Source organism: Barbus barbus, assembly GCF_936440315.1.
Source record: "Barbus barbus genome assembly, chromosome: 37".
NCBI lineage: Eukaryota > Metazoa > Chordata > Actinopteri > Cypriniformes > Cyprinidae > Barbus > Barbus barbus.
The window spans coordinates 21,937,672-21,964,639 of NC_136715.1; the positions used below are offsets into that span (position 1 = coordinate 21,937,672).

At 38.6% G+C, this 26,968-nt stretch overlaps 1 protein-coding gene across 1 annotated transcript in view; it reads left to right on the forward strand.

Annotated features, from left to right (window-relative positions):
* Nucleotides 1-26,442, forward strand: part of kif21b (kinesin family member 21B) — a 94,572-nt gene extending 68,130 nt beyond the window's left edge. The window contains exons 24-33 of the mRNA XM_079396742.1: nucleotides 57-256; nucleotides 400-474; nucleotides 648-761; nucleotides 11,640-11,776; nucleotides 12,313-12,493; nucleotides 12,585-12,749; nucleotides 12,872-12,989; nucleotides 13,912-14,082; nucleotides 15,582-15,781; nucleotides 24,837-26,442. Coding sequence (XP_079252868.1) covers nucleotides 57-256; nucleotides 400-474; nucleotides 648-761; nucleotides 11,640-11,776; nucleotides 12,313-12,493; nucleotides 12,585-12,749; nucleotides 12,872-12,989; nucleotides 13,912-14,082; nucleotides 15,582-15,781; nucleotides 24,837-24,885 — 1,410 coding nt within the window. The 3' untranslated portion in view covers nucleotides 24,886-26,442. The remainder of the gene's footprint in view (nucleotides 1-56; nucleotides 257-399; nucleotides 475-647; nucleotides 762-11,639; nucleotides 11,777-12,312; nucleotides 12,494-12,584; nucleotides 12,750-12,871; nucleotides 12,990-13,911; nucleotides 14,083-15,581; nucleotides 15,782-24,836) is intronic.
* Nucleotides 26,443-26,968: the final 526 nt, after the last annotated feature.

A 26,968-nucleotide genomic window follows, 5' to 3' on the forward strand; every position in this document is an offset into this window, starting at 1 on the left:
TAACCAGCAGGTGGCAGTGTAGTATTTTGAAATATTTACTGCATTTCTTCTCACAGGTTGAGCCTCGGCTATCTGCACAAATGAAGGCGGTGTCAGCTGAGTATTTGGGCCCGATTCTGGACCTCTCCTCCAAGAACATCACTAAGTCCCTGGCTTCTCTGTCGGAGATCCATGAAAATGGCCTGGTCTTCAAAGAGGCTTATTCCAGAGAGCTGGTGTCTCGAACCATCAGCCTGCCTATCAGAGGACACACTTTGTGAGTGGAACTGTCAGGAAAAACCCTCACGTACTGGAATAAATTATATTCCGTTATTTAGGATCAGCATGCGATGAGAATTTTGGATTCTGTCTTCTCACAGTTATTTTGAACATAACACAATTTGTATGCTGATGTTTCAGCCCAAGGCAGTCCAGAGGATCCGACGCATCTCCCTTAACAAGGAGGCAGTCATACGACCGAGGCCAGCCATATAGGTAACTTCATCACCAGAAATCTGCCAAATAATGTCTCTAGTTAAAGGTGAAGTGTGTATCAGGTTAGCTGTTGATATGTTCTGAAATATTAGGTTTCAGTATACTGTTACACTCTTAACTTTAATCAAACATGCTGTTTGTTTGTGTGTATTGTTTTTCTTTTTTTATGTCAGAAGTCCAGAGGTAGGCTACACTCCTCCTTCTTCCCCTCCACTTCGAACACGCAGCGACCGCAACGTCTTTTCCCGGCTGACAAGCAACCAGAGTCAGGGCTCAGCACTCGACAAGTGAGTTGCACACAAACACACACGGACAGAATGAACTATTTATTATCTTGATTTAAAAAAAATCAGAGGCTGATTTACTTTTTGGGTCTAACACCTGAGCATGGGATCTTGGATAAGCCCACATGTTCTCTAGGTTTATTTAATTGCTTTCCTTTTCCACCCAGCTAGTTTTTTTTCTCCTTCAGCTATAAGTAAATGACTATGCTTTCTGTCAGGTTACTTCGAGTGCTTCATTACAGTATTTTAATCCACTAGATCGGTACATCAGCTTTAACCCTGTGTGTGCCGCAGGCAGTATCGATCTCTAATTGCAGTCGAATGATTAGTATAACTCAAAGCTGACAGCAGAAACTACTGTCAGTTCTTCGGCTCCTGTGAATTCTCATTAGAACACCACAAGTGGGCACATTAGGGTAGAATAACCAATTATTCCACCCTCTGAAGATGGGTTTTGTTTGCACTTTCCTTCCATAATTGAATCAGCAGTGTCTGATATTGCCATAGAGATCTAAATTGGTCATTTGATGTGCCTGTCAGGAATTTATCTCATTATTTCTCCAACCCCTTGAATATTGCATTCCCGGGTGTGTGTGTGTGTGTGTGTGTGAGTGTGGGATAGGATGCATATGGTAGCAAACTGTAGATTTCTCTTAATTTAATTTCTACCAGGCCGCAGCATTCCGTAGTTTGTTTACAGCGTTGGTTTGCTATCTATCCAGTTCGTAGTCATCCAACCACCTTTAGCACAGTAATTTTGTGTTCTATGGTAAATTACCCTAATTAGCACTGTTTGCTAAGGCAAGCATCATTATTACTGTAGCTCATACTTAGAGATTTGAACAAACCCCTGATAGTGCAACCCTTCCAGAGAAGCACGCCATTACTTTTATAAGAGTTTAGACTTGAAATGGGTGAAAAAATCCTGAAGTTGTGTTAACCTGTTAACTGTTGGTTCCACTTTTTGAGCATGGACCTGGAAATGACATGTCCTACTTAAATCGTTATAACTCTTGAATGCTTTGAAGCAAGTTTGGTGTCTTTTTAAAGAAGACACTGTTACACAGATTATTGCAGAAATAAAAAAAAAAGTTATGGAAGTTGAATTTTCTGAAAACGTAAAATGTAAAAAGTAATTTTATATAAGATATATATTTTATGAAATTTGGAATTCTAAATCTGCCAGAAAATCAATACCAAAAATATTTAATGATTTGTGTTCCAAATTTGAGGTTGATATCTCAAAAAATTAGCTTATGGTAAGATTTTGTTTGGACACAGTACCAGACTTTCCCACTAGATGACCACCAAGCACTATTAGTAACCATATATCGGTGCTCCATTTCCAAATGTGACCCTGGAGCACAAAACCAGTCTTAAGTCGCCGGGGTATATTTGTAGCAATAGCCAAAAATACACTGTATGGGTCAAAATTATCCATTTTTCTTTTACGCCAAAAATCATTTGGATATTAAGTAAAGATCATGTTCCATGAAGATATTTTGTAAATTTCCTTCAGTAAATATATTAAAACTTTATTTTTTGATTAGTAATATGCATTGCTAAGAACTTCATTTGGACATTTTAAAAGCAAATTTCTCAGTATTTAGATTTTTTGCACTCTCAGATTCCAGATTTTCAAATAGTTGCATCTCTGCCAAATATTGTCCGATCCTAATAAACCATACATCAATGGAAAGCTTATTTATTCAGCTTTCAGATGATGAAATCTCAATTGAAAAATGTACACTTATGTTTTGTGGTCCATGGCCACATATATGATTTGACATGTTTTTCCATACTTTTCAAAATAATTTTGAAGTATACATCATATTTAGAAGTATTATGCGCAGTATTTGATTTAAATTCAACCTTTAACAAACACAAAAAGACGTGCTGCAAGAACCCCGGATGCACGCTATGTAGTTCATGCTGCATCACAAATAGAGAAGGCGTCAGTTTTTCTTTATATTCAAAAAAAGCTTATTTCTAAAAAAAAAAAAAAATAGAATAGATGATAAAATCCCCTTTTGATAACGATATAAAACTAATAATGATAAAAAAATATGGTAAAATTTGTAAAATTCTGTCTCCAAATTTGGTATAGTCAAAATGAGAAACTGAAAGACACAAACCAAAATTGACTAATCCATGATGTTTTGAGGTATTATTATTATTATTATTATTATTACTGACAAAATTAATAAATACCATGGTGACTCAAAAATGCATAGGGCTCATACTGACTCACTTTATGAAGACTTGTGTAGTGATACAAAAATTTTCTTTTTTTGAACTTATGACCAACAAATATGTACATGGAGTTGCTGAGATAAGATTTATGAGGAATAAATGCAATATTAAGGAATTAAATGCCATTTTTCGTTTCATTGTATTTGTTTATAAAGTACCTTTCAGGCTGTTTATTACAAATGTTATAAATTAATGTTTATTTTTAAAAACTTAAAAATATTTAAAATAAATGACACTATTGGGTCAGTTTGACCCCTTTCTGGCGGTAAACTTGTATTAAAGTAGTCATACAGTATTTAGGAACCAGAATAACAGGCTTTTTGGACTAGCAACTGCAGAACAACCACTCTTGACATCTTAGCAACCACATCGAAACACCCTAGTTACATTTTTAAAGATGTAACATCACTGGTCTTCATATGGAAATTAACTTTGGAATTATCATGCAGTGCTAATAAACTTCCTCCTTTACCACTTTTTATTTAGAACTTAATTAGATAATTTCTTATGCATGTTGATGCGTCTTTACATTAATAATCTCACCTGTTAATGTGCATGTCAGTGCGTCGGTCTCAGTATATACGCTGTTGTGTGATATTAATTATTGTAGCGCATGAGACGCTTCTCCACTTGATTACTGATTGGTCCCTAATGGGCGGGACTGACTTGATTAGACTGGAATCCTGACAGCCTATAAGTCTTTGCTCGGGTTGGCACAGAATAACAAAACTGGACCGTAGACGCAAGACATTCATTTAGGCCAATATTAATAGACCTTCATCAACATTCAAATCAGTGTTGGTATCAGTGAATCAAAGTGTCCTGTCAGTTGGTCACACTCTCATTAATCTGTTTCTCAAATAAGCGTGTGTGCATGTCGTAAGTTTATTTGCTTCTAGTCTGACTGAGTCTGTGTTTTAAAGTAGTGTGACACTTCATTTACATTTCAGCCAATCAAATTCCATCCGAGGAACTGTCAGTGGTTCATATTGTTTTTCTAAGTCTCTGACTTCACTGACCAATAGAAAATAAATGTTTTCTGTTTTAATATACTTTTAATGTAATTTATTTCTGTGATGCAGAGCTGAATTTTCAACAGCCATTACTCCAGTCTTCAGTGTCACACGATCCTTCAGAAATCATTGTAATATGAGATACTTATTATTAATTTGCTGCTTAAAACTTGACTCTTCTGTAGTTATATCGTGTACTAAGACTGACGGAAAATGAAAAGTTACGATTTTCTAGGCCGATATGACTAGGAACTATATTCTCATTCTGGCGTAATAATCAAGGAATTTACCGTGGGTGCAGCAGACGCAATGATATTACGCAGCGCCTGAAAGTAGTCCCCAGCTAGGTAACTAGTTATAAAATAGCTGGGGACTACTTTCAGGCGCTGCGTAATATCATTGCGTCTGCTGCACCCACGGTAAGTTCCTTAGCCATATCGGCCTAGAAAATCGCAACTTTTCATTTTCCGTCAGTCTACAGAAGAGTCAAGTTTTAAATAGGAAAAATATCGAAACTCTTTGGTCATTTTTGAGCAAGATGCTAATGGTCTAATCAGGTTCAATGATCTATGCTAAGCTACTCTAAAAGTGCTACCGCCAGACACGGAGATCGGCTGAATGGATTTGAAAACGGTAAAACTCAACTGTTTAACTCTTGGGGAGTTGGAAAATGAGCCTATTTTCAAAAAAAAGTGGAGTGTTCCTTTAAAAGCTATTTTTGTTTTTGACAAACATATTTCTATATTAATTATTGCAGCTCATAGATATTGTTGGTAGAGCTTAACACTATGTCCTAACTTGGTTTTATGGTTTCTCTCTTTTAAAATACTAATTACACAGCAAAATATTTTCAAAACTATTTCTATTGATGTAAGGAAACCACTTACGTTTGTATATTATTCATATTTTATTTTCTGCACATCAGCAATCATCCAATTTGACATTAAAGCACTTAGTATAATGTGTGAGCGATGATTGCCACATGCGGCTTTGAGTCATGTACTTGTATATTGTGTCTGTGAATAGTGGGAGCCGTTTAGCCTAGAGCACTATAGTGTTTCAATAGACATGCTGCCCGAATGAAAAAAATTATATTGATAATACATCTCACTAAAACGCCGGCCTTTTTTATTAGAGTCATGTTTCATTTCCTTGATAGTCACTATAAAAACCGCTCAGATCAAATAGCCAAGTGAATTGAGACGTGAAGTATCCATTACAACAACACAAGCTCTGGGAACATATCACTGTGAAGCTTCTAAATATGGATCAGAGCTCAGGTTTGGAGTGGGCTCTTCCTGTTAACATTGAGTCTTGTATCAGTAACCCCACCCGATGAACTCTGCATAACCTTCCTGCTCACCCCTCCCCCTTTGCTCCAGCCCCACCCCCTGTTCCCGCCTGCTTCCTGAAAGGCTCCTCCCCCTCCCTCTCTGTCTTCTACTGACTCTTCCCACCTTCCCCTAACCCAACTGCCGTTCTGCCCTGTAGGTCGGATGACAGCGACTCCTCTCTCTCGGAGGTGCTCAGGTAGAGATCTCTGTCTGTCATTCTGTTTCCTGTCGCCTGGTTGCCCCGCTCAGCCACGCCCCCACCGGGTGGGGTCATGGCGTGAGCGTGCATGCACACTTTCCATTTGCGTCCTGTGCTGTGAACTCTGTGAGAATTGAATGAACCTTATAGATGGACTTGTTTGAATAGCTTAAACGATCTTGAAGGTTCAGAGGAAGGAAAACCGATTTCGAAATATAACTTTTGATCTGAATGTACTTGTTTAAATGTCACAAAATCATTTAATTGATCATTTCCTGCCGAGCTGTTTGGAAGGCCCTATTAAAAACCCTATTTGACTCTCGCAACAGCTCTGGACTGGGATCAAAAGGTGGCATCCCACTAGCCAACTCAAAACGATTTTGGTCTGGAGTGTCACGCCTAGCGGCATTTTTGCCAAAATCTCGATGCCTTCTGCCAACTGCCTTTAATATTTTTCTCTGATTCCTTGTCACAAATTGTCGAAATTACCCGATCTGACAGAGAAGAACTTCAGTAGTCACTCCCAAAGCCATGAGAGTCTGCCTCACCAACTGAACAATATTTTTAGGCAGTCCAGAAGTTGTCGGCAGGGCTTTTAACTGTGGGTTAACACCCACCCGCTGAGAGATCCCTTGTCTCTTGACTCTTAAGCAACTATGTAAATGAAGCTTATAAATAAAAGTCGACTGGAAAATTGGCTAGTAAGATGCCGACCGAACCTGCTAACATGTTGAGTAAGTTTTGTCTTTTTGTCCTTTGAACTACCAGTAATCTAATTTGTTTTTTCGCAAGTTTCCTCTGGTCTCTGTTGTAAAGACTCAAAAAAAAATTGGTTCAGACAAACCCCACAGGTTCAATTTTGTATGTTGCTTAATATTCTTTTCTTATCCAATATAGCAACACTGTGATTTCTCTGCACCCCATTATCCTGACAGCACGATTGCATTTTTCTCGTTTCTTTCTCAAGTTGCTCTCGTTATACCATTAGAAGCTAATGGCTCTGTGATGGAACATGGAGTGCTTGGAACTACTCGGCCCCAAATTTCCTTCGAGAGACAAATCTGGTTAAGGGAGGAATCACAGATAGCTGGCTTAACTTGTTTACCAAGTGAACCACTGGTGATAAACTATCCCTGAATGAAACAGAACAGCATGATGATAAACTTCACGCTATGATGTCTTAGTATTCTGGCTAAATTGTCTTATTTGAAGCCAGTGTAACTGGGCAGTTTGGACTTTCGTGGTTTTTTAGATCAACACCCCCTTTGATCAGCGTAAAGCTGAGTGAGTCAGTAGGGAAGGCTTTTATTCTCTGAACCACAGTGGTCTGCTCTAAGTCCTGCTATGGGAATGTTCAGATAAGGTTCATTCATGACAACTCCCCCTTCGTTTTTCCATGAAAAGCACAGAAACTCCATATCCTGACCTCCTCATGCTCTTCTTCTCTGCTGAGGAGACTTGGAGAACAGGACCCCCCCCCCCCCCCCCCCCCACCCCCACATCTCCATTTCCCCCTTTTCACACTCCATGTTTTTCTCAGAGCATCTGATTTCTTTGCTTTTAACCCAGTGGAGGGGTCCAGAACCGTGAGCTCACTCCTCATTGGTTATGTGCTGCATGAAGGTGTGGTTTTTAAAACATCAGTTCTTTTTTTTTTTCTTTCAGATTTGCTGTTGTCATTTTGTTGTAATGTTTTGGCTTTCGCACTTGTGTGAAATGGAGTGCTTCCTTTTTCATGTGTTTTTAGTATTGCAGGGCTTGCATGTCGAGTGTGTATAGACTGATTTTTGGTTTATGGCAGTAATGTTCATAGCACAGCATTGCACTATACATGTATTGACTGAGTTTGTTTGATTGGCACTAAATGAGGAATAAAATGTGAGCATTTTCCTTAATAACTCTTAACACTTTTCTAATTCCTCACTTATCGGCTCTAATGAGCAAAAAATTAAGCTGCATGATGTCGAGAAATTATGTGGTGCTCGTTATTGAAGCTTGCCAAGGCAAACATCACTATTACTAACTCCCAACTGTGAACCGTTTTGCCTGGTGGGCAAAAAAGTAGGCAAAAAAAAAAAAAGGAAGTTGGAGCATTTAGAGTCTTATTTTGACTTGATTAGCAAACACCCAGGATAACAGTGTCCTGAAAACCACCTAGAGCACCCTAAACACCATGACAATGAGATTTGCATGTGCACATGTGTGTAGATTTACTTTAGATGGAAAAAAATCTCGTTGCATATACAATTTTAGAATAATGATATGCAAACGCAGCTTCAGTTAAATGCTTTATCAGTATTCTTTGATTGAAGTTCGCACACACGTAAACTACTTTATAGATACTTATGTTTAAACTCCTCACACAGTGTTAGTCCAGAACCTGATCACCATCAGTTCCTGTTCGCCGGACCTCCCTAGAGTTCCTCTCACTTGAGAGAGCACAAATGTGCCAACAGCAGCCTCTCGCGTTTCATCTGTCCTCAGAGAGCTGGGATGTCCCAGTTTCCTCTTTAATCAGCCATCCTCCTGTCACCTCTGTGCGGCTGCGCCTGCACAGAGGCTTTGACGGCTCCACCATCATTAGGACTTCACAGGCACTGAGCTGGACAGAGGCTGATCTCAGCCCACTGGAGACCAATTTCCCTTCATCCCAAACTCCAGCTTCATTTCCGTCTCGCTCGGCCGGCAGGAAGGAGCGTTCCGAGACTGGGCTGGTCGGGAACGCTGTCAGCCTTAAGAGGAAGAGCCTCATTTTTTTTCTTAGGGGAGGGAAAGCTTGTTTAGCCCTGCCAGGTTGCCAATGTATGAGGGCTAATTGGCAGGCACAACTGGAATTGCAAAGCTTTCTTGGCAGCAACAATTGACGCCAAAAATGAAGGCGGTTTTTGAAAAGTAATACCTACTTTTGTTTGATTTAGTTTTTCTTCTGACAGATTACTTCCACCTGTTTACTCAAAGAAATAACTTCTCCGATTTCCAGGAGGGGTCAGTACTGAGCTGAAAACACCCCCACTGTTATGACTGACATAATGCATCCTCCGCTCTGCCCAAATTGGGAGCATGGGAAAATAAGACAGAAATAAGACGAGTGATGAGAGATCAACCCCGAAGTCATTTTATTTGTCTTGGTCCCTCAAGTACACGTCCTTGAGACCTCGAGACCTTAAGTTTTATTTTTGTTTCTGGAAGTTCTGGAGCAGTTTATATACGAATCCTCTCTTCCATCAAAACAACACTCCTGTGATAGAAACCCTCATTTAGCCTGTGGCAGCGGTCCATCATAAATCTGACCAGAAATTCAGCTTGCCAGCTGTCAGTAAACGTTACATCCATTTGCAGTTGGCTCTGTGCTGCTGTTACGATGGATGTGGAGATTGCGGTTTTCAATTGCACACCAGCTTGCCTGCACTATTGTTGAGGGAAAACAGAAAAAGCTATTGGATACCATCCAAGATGAAACATTGTTCGCTCCCTGATGTGATATGAGCGACCACGACAGGTGTTGTGTGATGGTGATGCCAAGCCTGTCAGCCATTAGACAGACCACAAAATGGTGACATCATAACACGAGTCCCAACATGGTTGAGAGCAACCGCTCCTTCCTCGCCTTTGTCTGGCTGTGGTCTCGATGATTGACGGGCGATTTGACGGCATTCGTACTGGTGAAGAAGAGATTGGAAGTGTCTTTTGGGAGCTTCTGGGAAACTCTGTGGTTCCTAATTGGGACCATCTCTCTCACATAAGGCTGCCAGAAGGAAGAAGTGCTGCCTGTCTACTGCAAAGGGTCTTTTAAACAATTTATGTGGATATAAATAAGTTTAAAAAGCCCCGTGTTGCTCTGTATCCTCAGACACAGTTGGTTTCTTCTTTTCATCCCTGCTTGAGTGCGACAGTTTCAGTCGATCATTTGCAAATTCTGTGCTGCCTCAGCACACGTGAACAAGTCATATCTACTTTCTGTTCTCGTGCATATCAACAATTATGGACCAGGCCAGTGGGGCAAGGACATGGACAAAAGAAACTGAACACCAGGGCCCTTGGGGTGTATGCACCAAAGGGTCACATACACCAAGTGGTGCATAGAATGCATTCTTAAAATGAGGGACTTCTAAATGCAGGATAAGGATTAGCCATTAGGGACTGCAGTGGTCGAGGTAGGGGGCTCCAAAGATCTGTGTCCAGGTGCCTTTTGAATTTAATCACGCAAATGGTTTGCCTTGTACTAACATTCTAAAATGTCACAATTAGTTGTAATTAAAGGATTAGTTCACTTCAAAATCGAAATTTCCTGATAATATACTCACCCCCATGTCATCCAAGATGTTCATGTCTTTCTTTCTTCAGTCGAAGAGAAATTAAGGTTTTTGAGGAAAATGTTCCAGAATTTTTCTCCATATAGTGGATTTCAACAGGGACCAGCGGGTTAAAGGTCCAAATTGCAGTTTCAATGCAGCTTCAAAGGGCTCTACACGATCCCAGCCGAGGAATAAGGGTGTTGTCTAGTGAAACAATCGATCATTTTCTAAAAAATAATAAGAATTGATATACTTTATAACCACAAATGTTCATCTTGCACTAGCTCTATAATGCGCGTCCACAACTCGTACTTCCGCCTACGTCATGCATGACCTTTCCAACGTGACTATGTAATGCGTGAGGTCGAACTAGTGCAAAACGAGCATTTGTGGTTAAAATATTTAGCCTATACATTTTTGTTTTTTTTAGAAAATGACCAATTGTTTTGCTAGATGACTCTTATTTCTCGGCAATTTGGACCTTCAACCCGTTGGTCCCCTGTTGAAGTCCATTATATAGAGAAAAATCCTAGAAAGTTTTCCTCAAAAAACTTAATTTCTTTTTTACTGAAGAAAGACATGAACATCTTGGATGACATGGGGAGTTACCTAGGTGCTTAAAATTTCTGTCAGTTGCAGCCTTTGGGGTCTAGAGATAAATGTTACTTGCACCACACCAGAGTCGATCATGCTTCTGCAAAACATATGGACATTGAAGATGTCTTAAAATAGATCCACTTTCTGTGCCATCCTGCAAAGTCAGCAGTGACCAACTGAGCGGCTTTGAAATGCGGATTTAAGCTTCTGAACCAAAGTCCACAACTCGCAGAGGACTTGGCTGCAGTTTGTATCAGTCAAACAGGCTTCCCTTTCAAGTGTGCATTCGGCTTGGCTTTGCAGTCAGTGTGACATCAACGTCACATGTATCGGCTCCCCTGCTGCTTGGCAGTGGTACACTACAACAGGACATAATTAGCACCTGCTCGATATATGGAGTCTGTTCTATTGTTTCCACTCATGTTCGTCTGCCTGACTGATGGCCGTATCCTGTGTGACCCATGTAGTCCAGAGAGGAAGACAGAGTGGCGGCCTGTAAAACACAGCTGGAATCTGATAAATCAAATTAAATATCAGCACGTTGACAATGAACTCCAGGGAGAGCGGCCGAAGCATGGGGGGCCTGGAGTGTGCAAGGTTCAGCCGCCTGAACAATTCAGTCTGCCCAATGAATCAAGTCCACCTAGCAGCTCCACTGGCTGAAAGAATTTTTAATGACTACTCAATTCAGTGCCTGATAAGAAATTCTGCAAAATCTCTTTGTTGCTTAATACTTTAAGATTTTTAAAATTGTTATAATGTAAATGACCAATTCTGTATATCATTCTTTGGATTTTCAGTTCTTGCCAACTAACAGCTCCATGTATTTGCTTAGCATACAGTTAGTATAGCATTAGCTTAGCATTGCATAACATGTTAGCTTAGCTCACACGCTAATTCTCGTACTCTACATATAAACACTGTTCAGTGGCTCCACAAACTTGACAATAACCTGTAATGAGGTTAACAGATTGGACCTTCTTCCCGTTTAAATTTTTTTGTCCCTCAATCTGGTGTTCTTTCACACATTGATGCTTTTTTTTTGTCCATCAGCGTGGAACAGATGGCACACATTGTATTTGAACACAAACAAGCTTTGTTGCGACATCCTCCTTTCCACCTGCTCGACTAACCTCACAGACTTCCGCACTTCACAACAGTGTTTTAAAATGCTGCGTGTCTTCGTGCAGGGGTGTGATCACTCCCACAGGTGGGCTGAAGGGGGGCAGGACGGCCCCTCTGCAGTGTGTGGCGATGGCAGAGGGACACACCAAACCTGTGCTTTGTTTGGATGCAACGGACGAGCTGCTATTTACCGGCTCTAAAGGTATAGTTTGTTTCCACTGTGAACCTGTGAAAGGAAAACATAAACACCCATAAGCACAAACACATGAGGAAATTTGAATTACATTTTCTCGAGGTCAAAAGCCCACTGCTGTAAAGAAGGCTAACCGTCAGCAGCTCAACAGAAATATTGTGCAACTTTATGTATTACTCAGTGTTTCAGTTATTATTAATTTACAAGCTTCCAGGATTAAATCCTTAAACTGTAATCATAAATGCATATTTTGCAAATTATGTTTTAGTGTTTTTTGCTGGAGGGGCTAGCAACCTTTTGGACATTGAGAACAAATTTTAGCTTTAAGGACTTTTAATAAATTGAAGGGACTGAACATTTTTTAAATAATTAAATTAATTTCTAAACCTAATTAAATCGAAATTATGTAATTTTAAGCATGCTTAACCTTTTTGCCATTGGTGATGTGTGCCTAAAGCGTAAAATATACTTGGCTCAAGGACGCACATGATTGGCATGATAAACAATATGAATAGTGCAACTTTTTTTTTATACCTGGTATTCAGATCGAACCTGCAAGATGTGGAACCTGGTGACTGGACAGGAAATCGTGACCCTGAGAGGACATCCTAACAATGTTGTGTCTGTCAAATACTGCAGCTACTCCGGCCTGGTCTTTACTGTTTCCACCTCATATATCAAAGTATGGGACATTCGCGATTCTGCCAAGTGCGTCCGGACATTTACGTGAGTATCTTTTCATTTAGCATTTAGCTGTATCATCTGAATGCACCAAGTTTTTAGTTTAGCATGAAAATTTCTACTCATCCATCTTTAGGTCATCGGGTCAGGTGATCTCAGGCGATGCCTGTGCTGGTACAACCACTCGCACCATCACTACAGCCCAAGGCGAGTACCAGATCAACCAGATCGCCCTCAATCCCACCGGATCTGTGCTGTATGCCGCTGCAGGCAACACTGTCCGCACATGGGACCTCAACAGGTGCATAGTTCATTCCTAAGTCATTAGCATTTATTGACCAAAAGTCAATTTATTCACCAAAGCAAACGGGCTGTACAGAGTTCATAACCATGTGCATATTCTGTTTTATTCTTTACGTGCAGAATGCAGGCCACTGGGAAGCTGACCGGACACATTGGGTCAGTCATGTGTCTTACAGTGGGTTATTCTGGAGGAGGCAAGGATCAGGTGATCACTGGATCCAAAGACCATTACGTTAAGGTGTTTAATCATTTTAGTTTATTTCCCTTTTATATATGGGTCTCTTTTCTTCATGTAGTCATCTAGGATATAGATTTGACATTGAGTACCATGTTGTGCTTAAAATATTTGCATCAAAAGCAGTTATAATTTAGAAATAAATGGCCATTTTCTTCCTCGTTTTAGACTATGGTTTGAACAATTGCAACATCTTTGCATATGAAATAAGTATTATGCATGTGAAGCTGTTGAAACAATTAACTATTTGCATTTTACGAAGCATGTAAAGTGTGGATTGTAGTGTTATGTTTACAGTACATTTACTCCAAGGTTCCTTTTAGCACTTTGTTTTGGCAGCATTGGGAATTGTACTGTAGTTAGTTTTGAATGCATGAATGTAGTAGGAATGTTGTTCAGCGCTAAATAACATACTCTTATGAATGCTCTCATCAAAACCAAAAAAAAAAAGTGCTGGCACAATGTAAATATGAGTTTCATTATGGAGATTTGGTGAGATAGCAGAACTTGCACTGAACTAAAGTGATCGACAGCTTTAGTGATTATAAAGAGATTGTTCTTTCTTCGCTTTCTGTGTATAATTTAATCACAATTTGAATATCTGTTATGTTTCATGCTACTAAAAATTGTTCAGTTGATGGCTTGATTTACAGAGTTAGCTATGAAATAAATAATTTTGAGACAGAACGGCTGACCACGTAAACTCCTTGCATATCAAAACAATCATATAGCAGTCTCCATGAATTCATCAATATTGCATAATAAAAATCTGTAGAAGTAGAAAACAAGTTGTTTTGGCAGCTTGGTTTCAATTAAAACTTTTTTGCACCATCAAGAAAGGTTTGAGTTCTGAAACTTGCTTTTATAGTACAATGACCTCTTATATGTCAAAATTCATTCTCAATTCATGACCTCTTTAATGCAGATATTTGATGTTGCGGAGGGAACCCAGGGGAACATCGGACCAGCTCATAACTTCGAGCCCCCTCATTACGATGGGATTGAGTGCCTTGCTGTACATGGCGACGTACTGTTCAGTGGATCCCGAGACAATGGCATTAAAAAATGGGATCTGAGACAACAGGAACTTATTCAGGTGAAAATTACTATTGCATGTAAGCGTATTTTGTTCTTATGTTAATGTGATGTTATATCACATAACATAATTTACATGCTGCTTGTAATGTATTAACTATTTACGGTTATAATATTAATTCTTGTCCTTTGTACAATCATCATACAGTCAAAGCAATCAGCCTCATGTGGCAATTGTTTCCCCTTTTTTCCCCCTGTAATTAAGACTAAGAAATGTAGATTTCAGTTGCATATTTTTGATATTATTATTATTAATTTAAGGAACAAATTTAAAGAACTGTGTGAATGATAAGATGAAAGTGCTTTAAAGAGTTTAAAGTGCATTAGAGTTAAGACCGCTTACAGGACTGACAGCGACAAAATTAAATACAATATCCAATATCGAAAAATAATATATACACAGACAAATGATGTTTCAGAGGGTAATAACCCAGCGTTTACCTATTGTTCCTGTGTCAATAGATGTAGGATGGCTTCATTTGTCAGCGCCGGTTGACGTCACCACAGTCTGACAGCTAAGAACAGCTAGTAATATGTTTAATTTTAATGGTTTCTCCAGCTGCTTATATTAGACAATAACACATACCAAAGTTTCACATCATCCGGAGCTAAAAGGTCAAAAATAATGGTAGACTATTATAAGATGACATAAAATTGGGTTTGACAAAATGAGTCTCCTGCAAGTCAAGGATATATGAATTATGCATTTCACTGGTAAATTTTATTGTAACAGTCATAATTAAAGCACAGTTTGATGCTGAAATCCAAAACGATGACAAATATCACCAGGGTGTGTCATGAACGGAGATCTTTAATCAGTATTTACCTGTAAGCATTTCCAATTTTTTGCCAGGTTTTTGGGAATGCAGATGAAAGACATCTTTATTTAAAGCATTATCTTCATGTCAGTCTTTACATTACGCAGATTTATCTATTACACATATCCACATCTTTATACTTTAGGTGATTGACGGCACACGCCACCTCTCGCCCTCAATAGGAAGACGTTTAAATCCCAATGCAGTTACCAATGTGCAAGCAGTGAGTTTATCTAAACAAACACTTTACTTGCTCTCTCTGATTGCACAACTGGGTAAATTTCCCAAGATAAAGTGCTTTGGTTGCTCTCTTTTATGAGAATTTCTGTCCACAGGCCTGTTGGCAGAATCAGCCGAAGATGGTGGTAAAAAAGCTCAATTTATCATGGGAGACATAGAGCATCATAAATGTCTTAGTCCTTTTATAGAATCTATATTTTTATTACTCTGAGGTTTGTTTTTAAATTTTAAATTTGGCTTTTGTTGAAATCATTGGCAGTCTTTTTACTGCAGTCTACTTATTACTGTTTTTGTGTATAGTAAGGGTTAGAGGTTAACCCCTAAACTGAAGAATTAAACTTCCAGCCACTTTTTTTTACTGCAGACCTTGATTGACACCAAGAATAGTGCCGTTTGTAGAGCAGAGGTGAGCTAAAAATGGAATGTTACTTGTTCTCCTCAGCAAATCCCAAACGCGCACAAGGATTGGGTGTGTGCTCTGGCGTTTGTTCCCGGACGGCCCATGCTCCTCAGCGCCTGCAGGGGGGGAATGCTCAAGGTGTGGAATGTGGAAAACTTCACGCCCCTCGGAGAGATTAAGGGCCATGACAGCCCTATCAATGCCATCTGCACCAATTCCAAACAGATCTTTACCGCCTCCAGGTACGTGCATCAGGCAAGACAGAGTGTTTAGAAAAATAATAATTTACTAGTGATGCACGATTCATTGAAAATTCTTTATTTTGGTTGTCTTTTTTGTAATGAACTGGTTTGCAAATCAGGCTGAACAGTTTGTTTCAATCTGGTAAACAGAGCCAACTGCCAATATATAAAAATAAATGATAGCTTACAGTGGCAATGAAATCGAAGTAGCGACAGATCCTTTCTTCCGTATTGTGAGGTAAATATGAGTGTAAAAATCTGAGTGTCAGAATCGAAGGCAGATGAACGCAAGTTTACAGGGGAGACCTTCAAGCGTAGCAAATAATTGGAGAAGTCTATATGAAACCAACGTGAATACAAAGAGTACATTTTCTTGTTATAAATTAGATTATTGAAAGATTTTTCTTTTGCTTTATTGTGGGAACTCTTGGGTCATCGACTCATTGTTGTAACACACTGTTTGACAAAATTACATATGTTTCTGACACAAGATATAAAGGCCATATATTTATGCATTTTTACATCACGTGACGGGAGAGAGCGGGCGAGAGAGCTCAACACGCTGCAACACATTCAAATAGAAAAAGCACCTGCAAATTAACGAAAAAATATCTTCGTCAGTTTGACAACACACATGCTGAAAATACTCGCAACGCAACCAAATACAGAAACACACTGCAAATACTTGCAACGCAACCAAATACAGAACTGCACTGCAAATACTCACAACACACCAGATACAGAAATGCGCTTCAAATACTCGCAACACAACCAAATACAGAAATGCGCTGAAAATACTCACAACATACCAAATACAGAAATGCGCTGCAAATACTTGCGACACAACCAAATACAGAAATGCACTGCAAATACTCGCAACACACCAAATACAGAAACGCGATGCCAGTAGCACAGACCACAATGGAAATGTTTCAAGTGAACCCCATCAACCCTTACGAAAATTATCCATTGTTTTATAATAATAAAAGTTTTGGTGTATTGATTACTATTGTACCAATACCATGGTCAAACTACCGTATTGACCCGAATATAAGACTACCCTGATTATAAGACGACCCCCCTTTTTCCAGATGTACCTTTTGGGAAAATACTCGCGACACAACCAAATACAGAAAATGCGCTGCAAAAACTTGCAACACACCAAATACAGAAACGCGCTGCAAATACACGCAACACACCAAATACAGAAAACACATTGCCAGTAGGACAGACCACAATGGAAATGTTTCAAGTGAACCCCATCAACCCTTACGAAAATGATCCATTATTTTATAATCGTAAAAGTTTTGTTGTATTGATTGCTATTGTCCAAATACCATGGTCAAACTATCGTATTGACCCTAATATAAGATGACCCTGATTATTAGACGACCCCCCTTTTTCCAGATGTACCTTTTGGGAAAAGGCTTTTTGAAAACAAAATCTTGTTTTGCTTTTTTGTTTTTTCTTAAATTATTTTCATATTGCATATTTTTCCTATTTTAATTTTTGTTTTGAAAGTATGGTAAATACTGGTAAAATGTACCAACAATCACATTTAAAAATATACACTTTTTGATATACCATAAAAATAACAAGTAGCCTATCTGAATTATATAACATATTAGGCTATCCATCTCACAGTAGCCTACCAAAATTTTAGTAACAGTAGAAGTGAAATCTTATTGTAGTCTTCAAATCCGGGTACTGTCTTTGTTAAAATCTCGTACAGAGGAAGTTTGGTCCCATCAGGCTAACATAAGTCATGACTCATGCCGCTGTAAGCTTTTCTTTTTCTTTTGTTTTCACTCGCGATCTTTACAACACGCATTACATTATGCATTTCATGGCACACTCGTCTTACGCGTATTTGGCGCCACCTATTGTTGTGAGTGTATTATCGACTTGTCTAAGTCTAGACACTGAATATACAGTCCCCTCCATAAGTATTGGAACAGTAAAGACACAATTGCTCTGGCTGTGGATTCAAGACTCAAGATTCAAGAATGCCACATTTTATTATTAACCGTTTCAACTCGTATATATTTACCAAATAAAAAGAACAGCACTTTTAGAGTTCATCCCACTCATTGATGTGAGCATAAGTATTGGGACAGTTGAACATAAGGCAGATATAAAAGATTAAAAGCTATTATTTAGTTGCAGATCCCTTACACACAATCACAGCAGTGAGTCTGTGACCCATAGACATCACCAGACTCTTGGTCTCATCCTTTGAAAAAATACTTTTCCCAGCCTTTAATGCAGCCAATTCCAATTGTTGCTTGTTTTGGGGAGTTTCTGCCTTTACTCTCCTCTTCAGCTGCTGAAATTCATGTTCAATCTGATTTAAATCTGGAGATTGACTTGGGCAATCTAAGACTCTCCATTTCTTTGCCCTTATAAATTCCTTGTCTGAACTGGCAGGGTGTTTTGGGTCATTGTCCGGATGCAATATGAAGCACTTCCCAATGAATCTGGTGGCATTTTCTTGAATATTGGTAGGTAAGATGGTTTTGTACCCTTCCAAATTCATTCTGCTACTGTCATCATACATTAAGTCATCAGTAAAGTTGAGAGGGCCTGTTCCAGAGACAGCCATGCATGCCCATGCCATGACACCACCTCCACCATGCTTTACAGATGAGGCTGTATGCTTGGGATCATTGCAGTTCCCTTTTTTTTTTCTCCACATTTTTGCTTTCCCATCACTTAGTTAAAGGTTCATCTTTGTCTCATCGGCCCATAAACACAGTTCCAAAACTCTTCTGGCTCACCTTTGTGCTTTTTTTGCAAACTCTAATCTTGCCTTTCTATTTTTGGTGCTGGTCAGAGGTTTGCATCTTGCTGTGTAGCATCTGTAATTCTGTGTCAAAATCTCTGAGGACAGTAGATTGTCAGAGCATCACCCCAGCTTTCTGGAAGTTGTTGATTTTACAGACATTTTACAGGTGAATTTTTTTTTTTTTTTTTTTTTTTTTTTTTTTTATGGTTCATTTTCACAGCTTTTATGATTTGTCTGTCATCAACTACTGTTGTTTTCTCAGCCGATCAGGTAGTTGTTGGTTGCTGGTGTCGCTGGTGGGTTCCAAACTCTTGATTTCTCCATGCCCTTTGTTTTTGCTATAGCTCTAATTGACTTCCTCTTTTCTTTTAGCATCCAAATTGCTTGCTTTTCTCTCAAAGTCAGCTCCCTCATCTTCATCCTGGTTTGCAGGATTCAGAATGCAGAAGTAATGGATATAACTTTCACGACACATTCCCTGCTTTTAATATCTGAAGAATTAATGCAACAGGACACAGCTGATCACTTGGAAAGACCTGTGAGGCAACTGTTCCAGTACTTATGCTCACATCAGATAGAGGGATGAAACTCTAAAAGTGCTGATCTTTTTAGCTGATAAAACATCTGTGTTGAATCACCCAATAATAAAATGTGACATTCTGTAGTTTTGTCTCATATTCATCTTTTAATCATATTTGTAAATGTCTTGACTCCACAGCCAACAGAGCAATTTTGTCTTTACTGTTCCAATACTTTTGGAGGGCACTGTAAGAAGACTGTTTTTCCAGATGTATTTCCAAGAAAAAAACATTTTTATATTCGGGTCAATACGGTATATTTAGTGTAGAAAAACCACAGTTAATTTGTTTTTACCTAAGTTTAATTACATTAACCATGTTTTTTTTTCTTTCAATAGTAAAAGCGTGGTTATTTTCCGAAAGGGAAGTTGTAAAAGTAAGTTAGCCAGCTTACATAATGTTTCACATTTACAGTAATTGTGTATTTCATCAGCTTATTTACTGTAGGCTACCAATATACAAAAAAGCTAATGTTAAAATAAACAAAAATCTCACCTTTCAGCGTAGACATTGATAAACATGTCCCAGCCATGTTCGTCACTTGTTGTGGTTCCCTTAAACATTTCCAATGTGGTCTGTGCATATTTGCAGCACGTTTCTGTATTTGGTTGTGTTATAAGTATTTGCAGCACGTGTTGTCAAACTGATGAAGATGATTTCTTAATTTGCTGGTGTTTTTTTATTTATTTTTTATTTATTTATTTTTTTTCAGCGCATTGAGCTCTCTCGGCCACATTAGGAATGTAATCAACTTTTGTTAGACATTTTTAAATGTATAGGGAAAAGCCTATAGGAGATGGTAAGAACTTCATATGGCATGAACATTTATCTCAATTATGCTAGGAAGACACAAAAATGCACTACACCAATTAGTCTTAATCTAACAGCGGTAATGAATGGCTGTATTTGCCAACACAGACATTTATTTTAATGTGTTAAAGCATTTAAATGTCTCACAATGTGTGGAAGTACATTATGATGTAAAAGAGAAGATGAATCGTTTGTTTGAACTTCGCATCTCTAAATTAGGAGAAAAGAAAACTTCACAGGTGCATTGGGAAAACAAGATAAAGAAAAAGAATAAAGATAAAGAAAAAAAGAACATCTTTCATGTCCCATTGAAGAACAGGGTTTAACTATGGTAATTTTGAAATAATAATATAACCAGTTATTTACGGCTCTCGAAAGGCTCTAAATGGGTCATCAGCCCAATGAGTCTGTTATGACTTGCTTGTCTATTTCTGCGACTCAGTTCAGGCTCTTACTCTCTTGTGATGTCTTTTTCCAGACAGTAGACTACTTAGAAATGTTCAGTCAGACTAATATGTTTTTAAGACCTACTTTTGTGCATTTCGGGGTGCTTGTTTGTAGAACAGATGGTGCGGGCAGGGGATTGTGGGATTGTTTGACTGTTCTTCATTAATGTGCCTCTGTTCCTTCAACTCTCTCTGTCTCTCTCTGTTTCTCGCTCTCATCCCTTCCCTTCGTGCTGTGGGGCTTCATAACCACAGTGACTGTCGGGTGAAGTTGTGGAGTTATGTCCCCGGGCTCACGCCCTGTCTGCCCCGTCGGGTCCTGGCCATCAAGGGCCGGGCCACCAGCCTCCCCTGAGCCTCCACTAACCACCTCCTGCCTGGTTCCCTCTGGTACTGTCCTTTCTCTCTCTAATCTTCTTATGTCTCTATGTTTGAGGATATTTTCCCCCTTTCCCTTTTTTCCTTTTGGCAAGACCTTAGCTGAAACTCTTTTAACAACTGACAACATAGCATTCTTGGCACATAAAAGTAGTCGTTTCGGCTGTTTCATATTATCTGATGGATATTGCACATAAAAGTGTCAAGAATCTTCCAGAACTTCAAGCTTTGATCTGATTGGCTGTCTACTTCACAACTTGCGCAGATTTAAATGAGTCTAGGCTGCTATAATAACGGTTTCTGAGGAAAAACTAGTTGCCAGATTTGCCAAACTTTGCAAGGTGGCATTTGAATCTTTCAAAGAATGTTGTTTTGAGCCATTTGGTCACTTTAAGATATTGTCAAGCTCAATCGTTTGTATATACTCAGAAAGTGTGCAAACATTTCAACAAAGTTTTTTTTTTTTTTATAAATGTGAGGACAAGGTGAAAGAATAAAGTTTTAAAGTCCCCAAAATTAAAAAACTCCCAAAAATAAAAAAAATAAAAACTCCCAAAAATTAAAAATAGACCAGCAGAAATACATGAGTGAGGATGTAGTGAGAGAATGAGAGTTTCTAAGTGTATTCCAGTAGAATAATTCATGAGATCTTGTTCATTAAATCAAGTGAGAAAATCAGTGTCTATTGTTGTCTTGACATTGCAAAAGTGGAATAAAAAAAAAAGAACCTGCAACACAGTGCTTGGTAAAACTGAAATTTACTCGTATGGTATTTCTTATGGTTGCAAAAAAAACAAAAAAAAACATTAGTTAATTACATTCATGAAGTGATGAATCTGTTTAAAAATTGTATATATATATTATATTTAGAAATATAATATAAATTTAAAGCAGCAAAAAGAATCTGTGTGAAAGCCAATAATTAAATAAATAATCACTTTTGGAACGGATTAATTTAAATTCTAATTCTTTTAAATGACATATGTGTATGGACATATAAGGCTATTTATGCAGGGCTTAGCGGTTGACCAGGCCATTTTCAGCATTGTCGGTTGTTTCTGGCAGTTACTGGCAGTCAGTGCAGATATTTGAGCAAAGGTGTGACAGTTCCTGAAGGTTAAAGACAAGCCGAGCGGCGGCATTTCGAATGCACTCGAGGGGACGTGAGCTGCAGAATGTATGAGAATAAACTACACAGCTGTCATTTTGTTGCTGTCAGTTATTTCTCTCACTTTCAGTTGTATATCATCTCTCTCTGTGTTCATCTTCCAGCTCTCTCATAGGCCAACTTCTTTTCAGGTGTTTGATCCCACATAACTTTCCCTTAGCTCTTTTACTTCAGGCCAGTAAAAGAAAATTGTCCTAATTAGACTCTATGCATAGTGTTTTTTTTTTTTTATTCCCCATTTCAATGCACTCAAGTGGCTCATCTTTTAAAGAGCAATAAAAACCTATTACACCTTTAATTGCATTCAACACCAGTGGTGTAAATCTGTTTAGTTGGTTCTAGTCAAGGTCTAGGAAACACAAGATACATCCTCCCTCAGCACCCTCCGAGACCTGGTGCTGTTTTACCAGGATCCAAGTGCTTTTAGCAAGACCTAGAAATTTGGGCTAAAACCTTGGTGAAACGTTTTTCATATCCCATTGGCAATTTTCTTCTTGAGCAAACCTCATTAAATTGTATATGATTAATGCTTAAAGAAAATAAAAACATGGGGTTAGGAAAAATTACTTAAAATTAGTGCTGTCAAACAATTAATAGCAATTAATCACATACATAATGTGTCTGTGTATTGTGTATATTTATTATGTATGTATTAGTTCACCCATACAGCATATAGAGTGCCCTCCACTAATATTGGCACCCTTGATAAATATGAGCAAAGGTGGCTTTGAAAATAAATCTGCATTGTTTATACTTTTGATCTTTCACTCACAAAATTCTAACCTTTCATTGAAGTAAAACAATTGAAAGTGGGTAGAAAATCTCATGATGAAATAAATGGTTTTCTCCATTGAATGTCGGCCACAATTATTGGCACCCCTAAAAATTCTTATGAGTAAAATATCTCTGAAGTATATTCATATTTACATTTTTTAGCACACCAGGGTGACTAGGAGCATGAAATTGTCCAGCCATGACTTCCTGGTCCATATATTCTAAATATGAGGAACACAAAGGCTAAATTCCCTTAATCATCCATCACAATGAGAAAAACCAAAGAATAAAGTTCTGATGTGAATTGTTGAGCATTACAGAATAGACAATGGCTGTAAGAACAGTGTTAAAGCATTGAAAATCCCCATTTCCACCATCAGGGTAATAAGTAAGAGGTTCCAATCAACTAAAGATGTTAAAAATCTGCCTGGAAGAGGATGTCTATATCGTACTAATGCACGGTGAGGAGGAGAGTTTGAGTGGCCAACGACTCTCCAAGGATCACAGCTGGAGAATTGTACAGATTAGTTGAGTCTTGGGGTCAGGAACCTGAAAAAAACATTCCCTACATCACCACATGTTGTTCAGCAGGGTTTCAAGAAAAATTCTCCTCACTCATCCAAAAACAAACTCCAGCAAATTCATTTGTCAGACACGACTGGAACTTCAAATGGGACTGGCTTCTATGGTCCGATGAAACTGAAAAAATTGATTTTTGGCAGCAAATTACCAGATGACTAGTACAAACAGGGATAAAAAAGTACCCCATGTCCACGGTTAAATATACTGCTGGATCTTTAATGGCCTTTTTGTGGGCCTGTTTTTCTGCCAGAGGTCCTGAAAATCTTCAGATGCATGGTATCATGGATTCTATCAAATACCAACAGATAAAAAATCAAAACCCTACTGCCTCTGTTAGAAATCTTATAATGGACCATGTTTGGATCTTCCACCAGGACAACAATCCAAAATAAACACAAAAATGGATCACTGAGCACAAAATGAATCTTTTACCATGGCTGTCCCTGTCCTCTGACCTGAACCCTACAGAAAATGAGTGTGGTGAACTGAAGAGAAGTACTAACACGGAGCTGTGAAGGATCTGGAGAGATTCTGTATGAGGAAAATAGTCTCTGATCTCTTATCAGGGGTTCTCCAAACTATTCAGGCATTATAGGAGAGAACTCAGAGCTGTTACCCTGGGAAAAGGACATTGCAATAATTGGGTGCCAATAATTGTGGCCAGCATGAACTGGAGAAAGCATTTATTTCCCAATGAGATTTCCCCCCACTTTCAATTGTTTTACTTCAATGATAGGTTGGAATTTTTTGAATGAAAGATCAAAAGGATAAACAATACAGATTTATTTTCACAGCCGCCTTTGCTCATATTTACCAAGGGTGCCGATATTAGTGGAGGGCAATGTATTTTGAAAATATTTACATGTATATATTTATATTCATATCATTTATATCATATAAATATATTTAATGTATAAACATACCATATTTTTCTTAAATATATACATGCATGTGTGTGTATTTATATACACATAATAAATATACACAGTATGCACATATATATATTATGTAAACAAAAACTTTTATGTTGGATGCGATTGGCGATTTGACAGCACTAATTAAAATATACTTTATTGAAAATTCTGTTTTATTACATAATTTTGCTTCTCAGGTTGATCTTGATTTAATGATTTATTTTTTCATGAAGAACTTATTTGAACTTTATCTCAACATAATGACCCGTTCATTTGCATCACGCTACGATTCAAAACTCATCTTTTTCTTCAAAGATGGAGTGTGTTAGTTAAGATGCGAGCATGTGGTTCTGTGGGCTGGTTCACACAGCGGGGTTTTGATTTTTATTGGGATAAAACGGTGCATGCGCCTAATTGGTGAGAGGAGCGGGGACTGTGGCGGTTCGATTTGTGAACTCTTGGTTTTGATGTCTGTGCCATCTCTTCAATGTGAGGAGCTACTGTGACGGTTTCTGAAGATTCAGACAACCGAGTGTGAATGTCTTTCTGATTATCGGCCTTGTGCATCTCCTCCACCTCTCATTTTATGTCTCTTTTTTTTTGTTTCTTCCATCCCACAGTGACATGAGAGTAAAGATCTGGAATCCAAAGATGGGGAAGAAAAGGTGACGATCCTCCGATTGGAACGATTGCTATCAATGGAGCCTTTTTGAGCTGTTGGCTAATTGGACACCATAGCTTTAGGTGTCTGAAACCGACCTTGGCGAAGAGTCCATGGGTCAGAAGGTCGATTTCTTGGACCTGCCTTAAGGAGATGAGACGCAACCCTTTCAACCGGAGTCGCATCCAAGGAATATGATCTAATCATCATATGAGTCTGAGATAGGCTACTGCTGGTTGCTTTCTTCTGGATGTTTTTAAGGTGCCATTTTGATGACGCCGAAACTGTATTATCTGTAAAATGAAGTGTCCTTCTGCACTTCCTGTCTAAACAAAAACATGTCCTTGAGACAACTTCATCTGTAGCTGCTGATTTTACTTCTGAATATTTATCACGTCAAGATGGAACCACTTCAGAGTCACTTTTTTTGTAATTCCTAAAGAGCCATATGACTTTAGCTTTGACGTCGTATCAGAAACTGAATCGCTTTTTCTCAGTATCCTGAAGAATGGCACCTTTTGTGTTTACTGATGTGAGCAGATGCAGAGTCGTCATCAATCCCAGTCCCACTTTCCCTTGAAACATTGTGCAATATATTGGACCACCACATTTTTCAATGCCTTCCTTCTTCTGAACGTTTCTAATAACTAATGGCTTCCTTAAACTCCCCTAAACCATAGACGAACACTGTACAGCGCTCTTCCGATACGCTTCCTTTGCTTCTAAACTCGTGCTCTCCATCCCGCTGTGAATTTTATGTTTTCTACCTCAGGTTTAAAATTAGATTTTGCGAGTTAAACCTTCACTATGGTTTCTTGAACATGACAGGATTCCAGCTTTTTTGTCTTCTGGATGTGTGGATAGAGGTCTCAGAAGTGTAAAGCAGTATTCAGAGTCTGCCGAGTGGGCATTTTGAGAGTCTGCCCATGTAATAAGCCCAACTCATCAGGGGATTGAGTTTAGTGATATTAGCAGACAGTTTTAGGCAGAACTAGGATGTTACCTCAAGCATCCGCTTGAGTGGCATCGATCCCCCCCCCCCCCCCCCCCCCCCCGAGTAGAAAATGACCTAGTTTCATGTTGTTGGACATTAGTCCTGGTACGACAAACAGAATTTCAGACAATCTAACACTGGAATGTTGGATGAAAATTTGATCACTTTGTTTAGCCCATTATTTTTTTCTATATTATGGCATCATATAACACTTTAAAACAGAAGTGTTAAAGAATTTGCACAGCATGCCTGGTCCAAGTTATCATCTTTTTTTTTAAGGAACAGTTCACCGAAAAATGAAAATTGTTCTTTACTCTAAACCTGTGCTTTCTTTTTTCAACAAGCAGATTGTTGCAGCTGCTCTTTCCCATAAAATCAAGGTACATGGAGGAAGAGTTTTTGACCCCCCCCCCAAAAAAAAAAAAAAAATCACAAATGTAATGTTTTTCACTTAAAATCATCTGTTTCACCTCTTATTCTTGTCTGTGTGTATCAGAGTATGTCATTTCTCACACAAATCTGTCATTTGACTTCAAAATATTGGAATATAGTGCACAAGTGGATTACTTGTATGACTTTTGGTTTTTTTTGCACTTTTTGGAGCTTGCTTTTGCGCATTATCAATATGGAAAAGTGCAGCTTGGACAATCTGCTAAACTTTCCCTTTTGTGTTCCAATGAAGAAAGAAATTCATAAAGGTTTGGGAAGTTTAGTAAATTATTACAGAATATACATTTTCAGATGATCTACCCCTTTAAGACCCCATAATAAAATGTGAAATAGACATCAGCCATTGATGTTTCTCCACCATCACACTTTTGAACAAGCATTAAGTATGTTGAAGAAGTGTTAAAGTAGGTCAAATTAGGAATCGTGTTTTTCAGTCCTCCTCTGAGTTTCACTCCCTATTAAATGAAATGGGAAGCAGCCTCCTCTGCATTGGAGGATACGGCGTGCCTGATGAGGGAACGTGGGCGTTGTGAGCTTGTCTTGCTAGAACACATGCAACTTTGTTTATTTTTACGCCATCAATCTTGCTGTGCCACGCACCGCTCCCTTCTCAGGCTTTCCTAGATTTACAGTCTTTTTTAATGAAA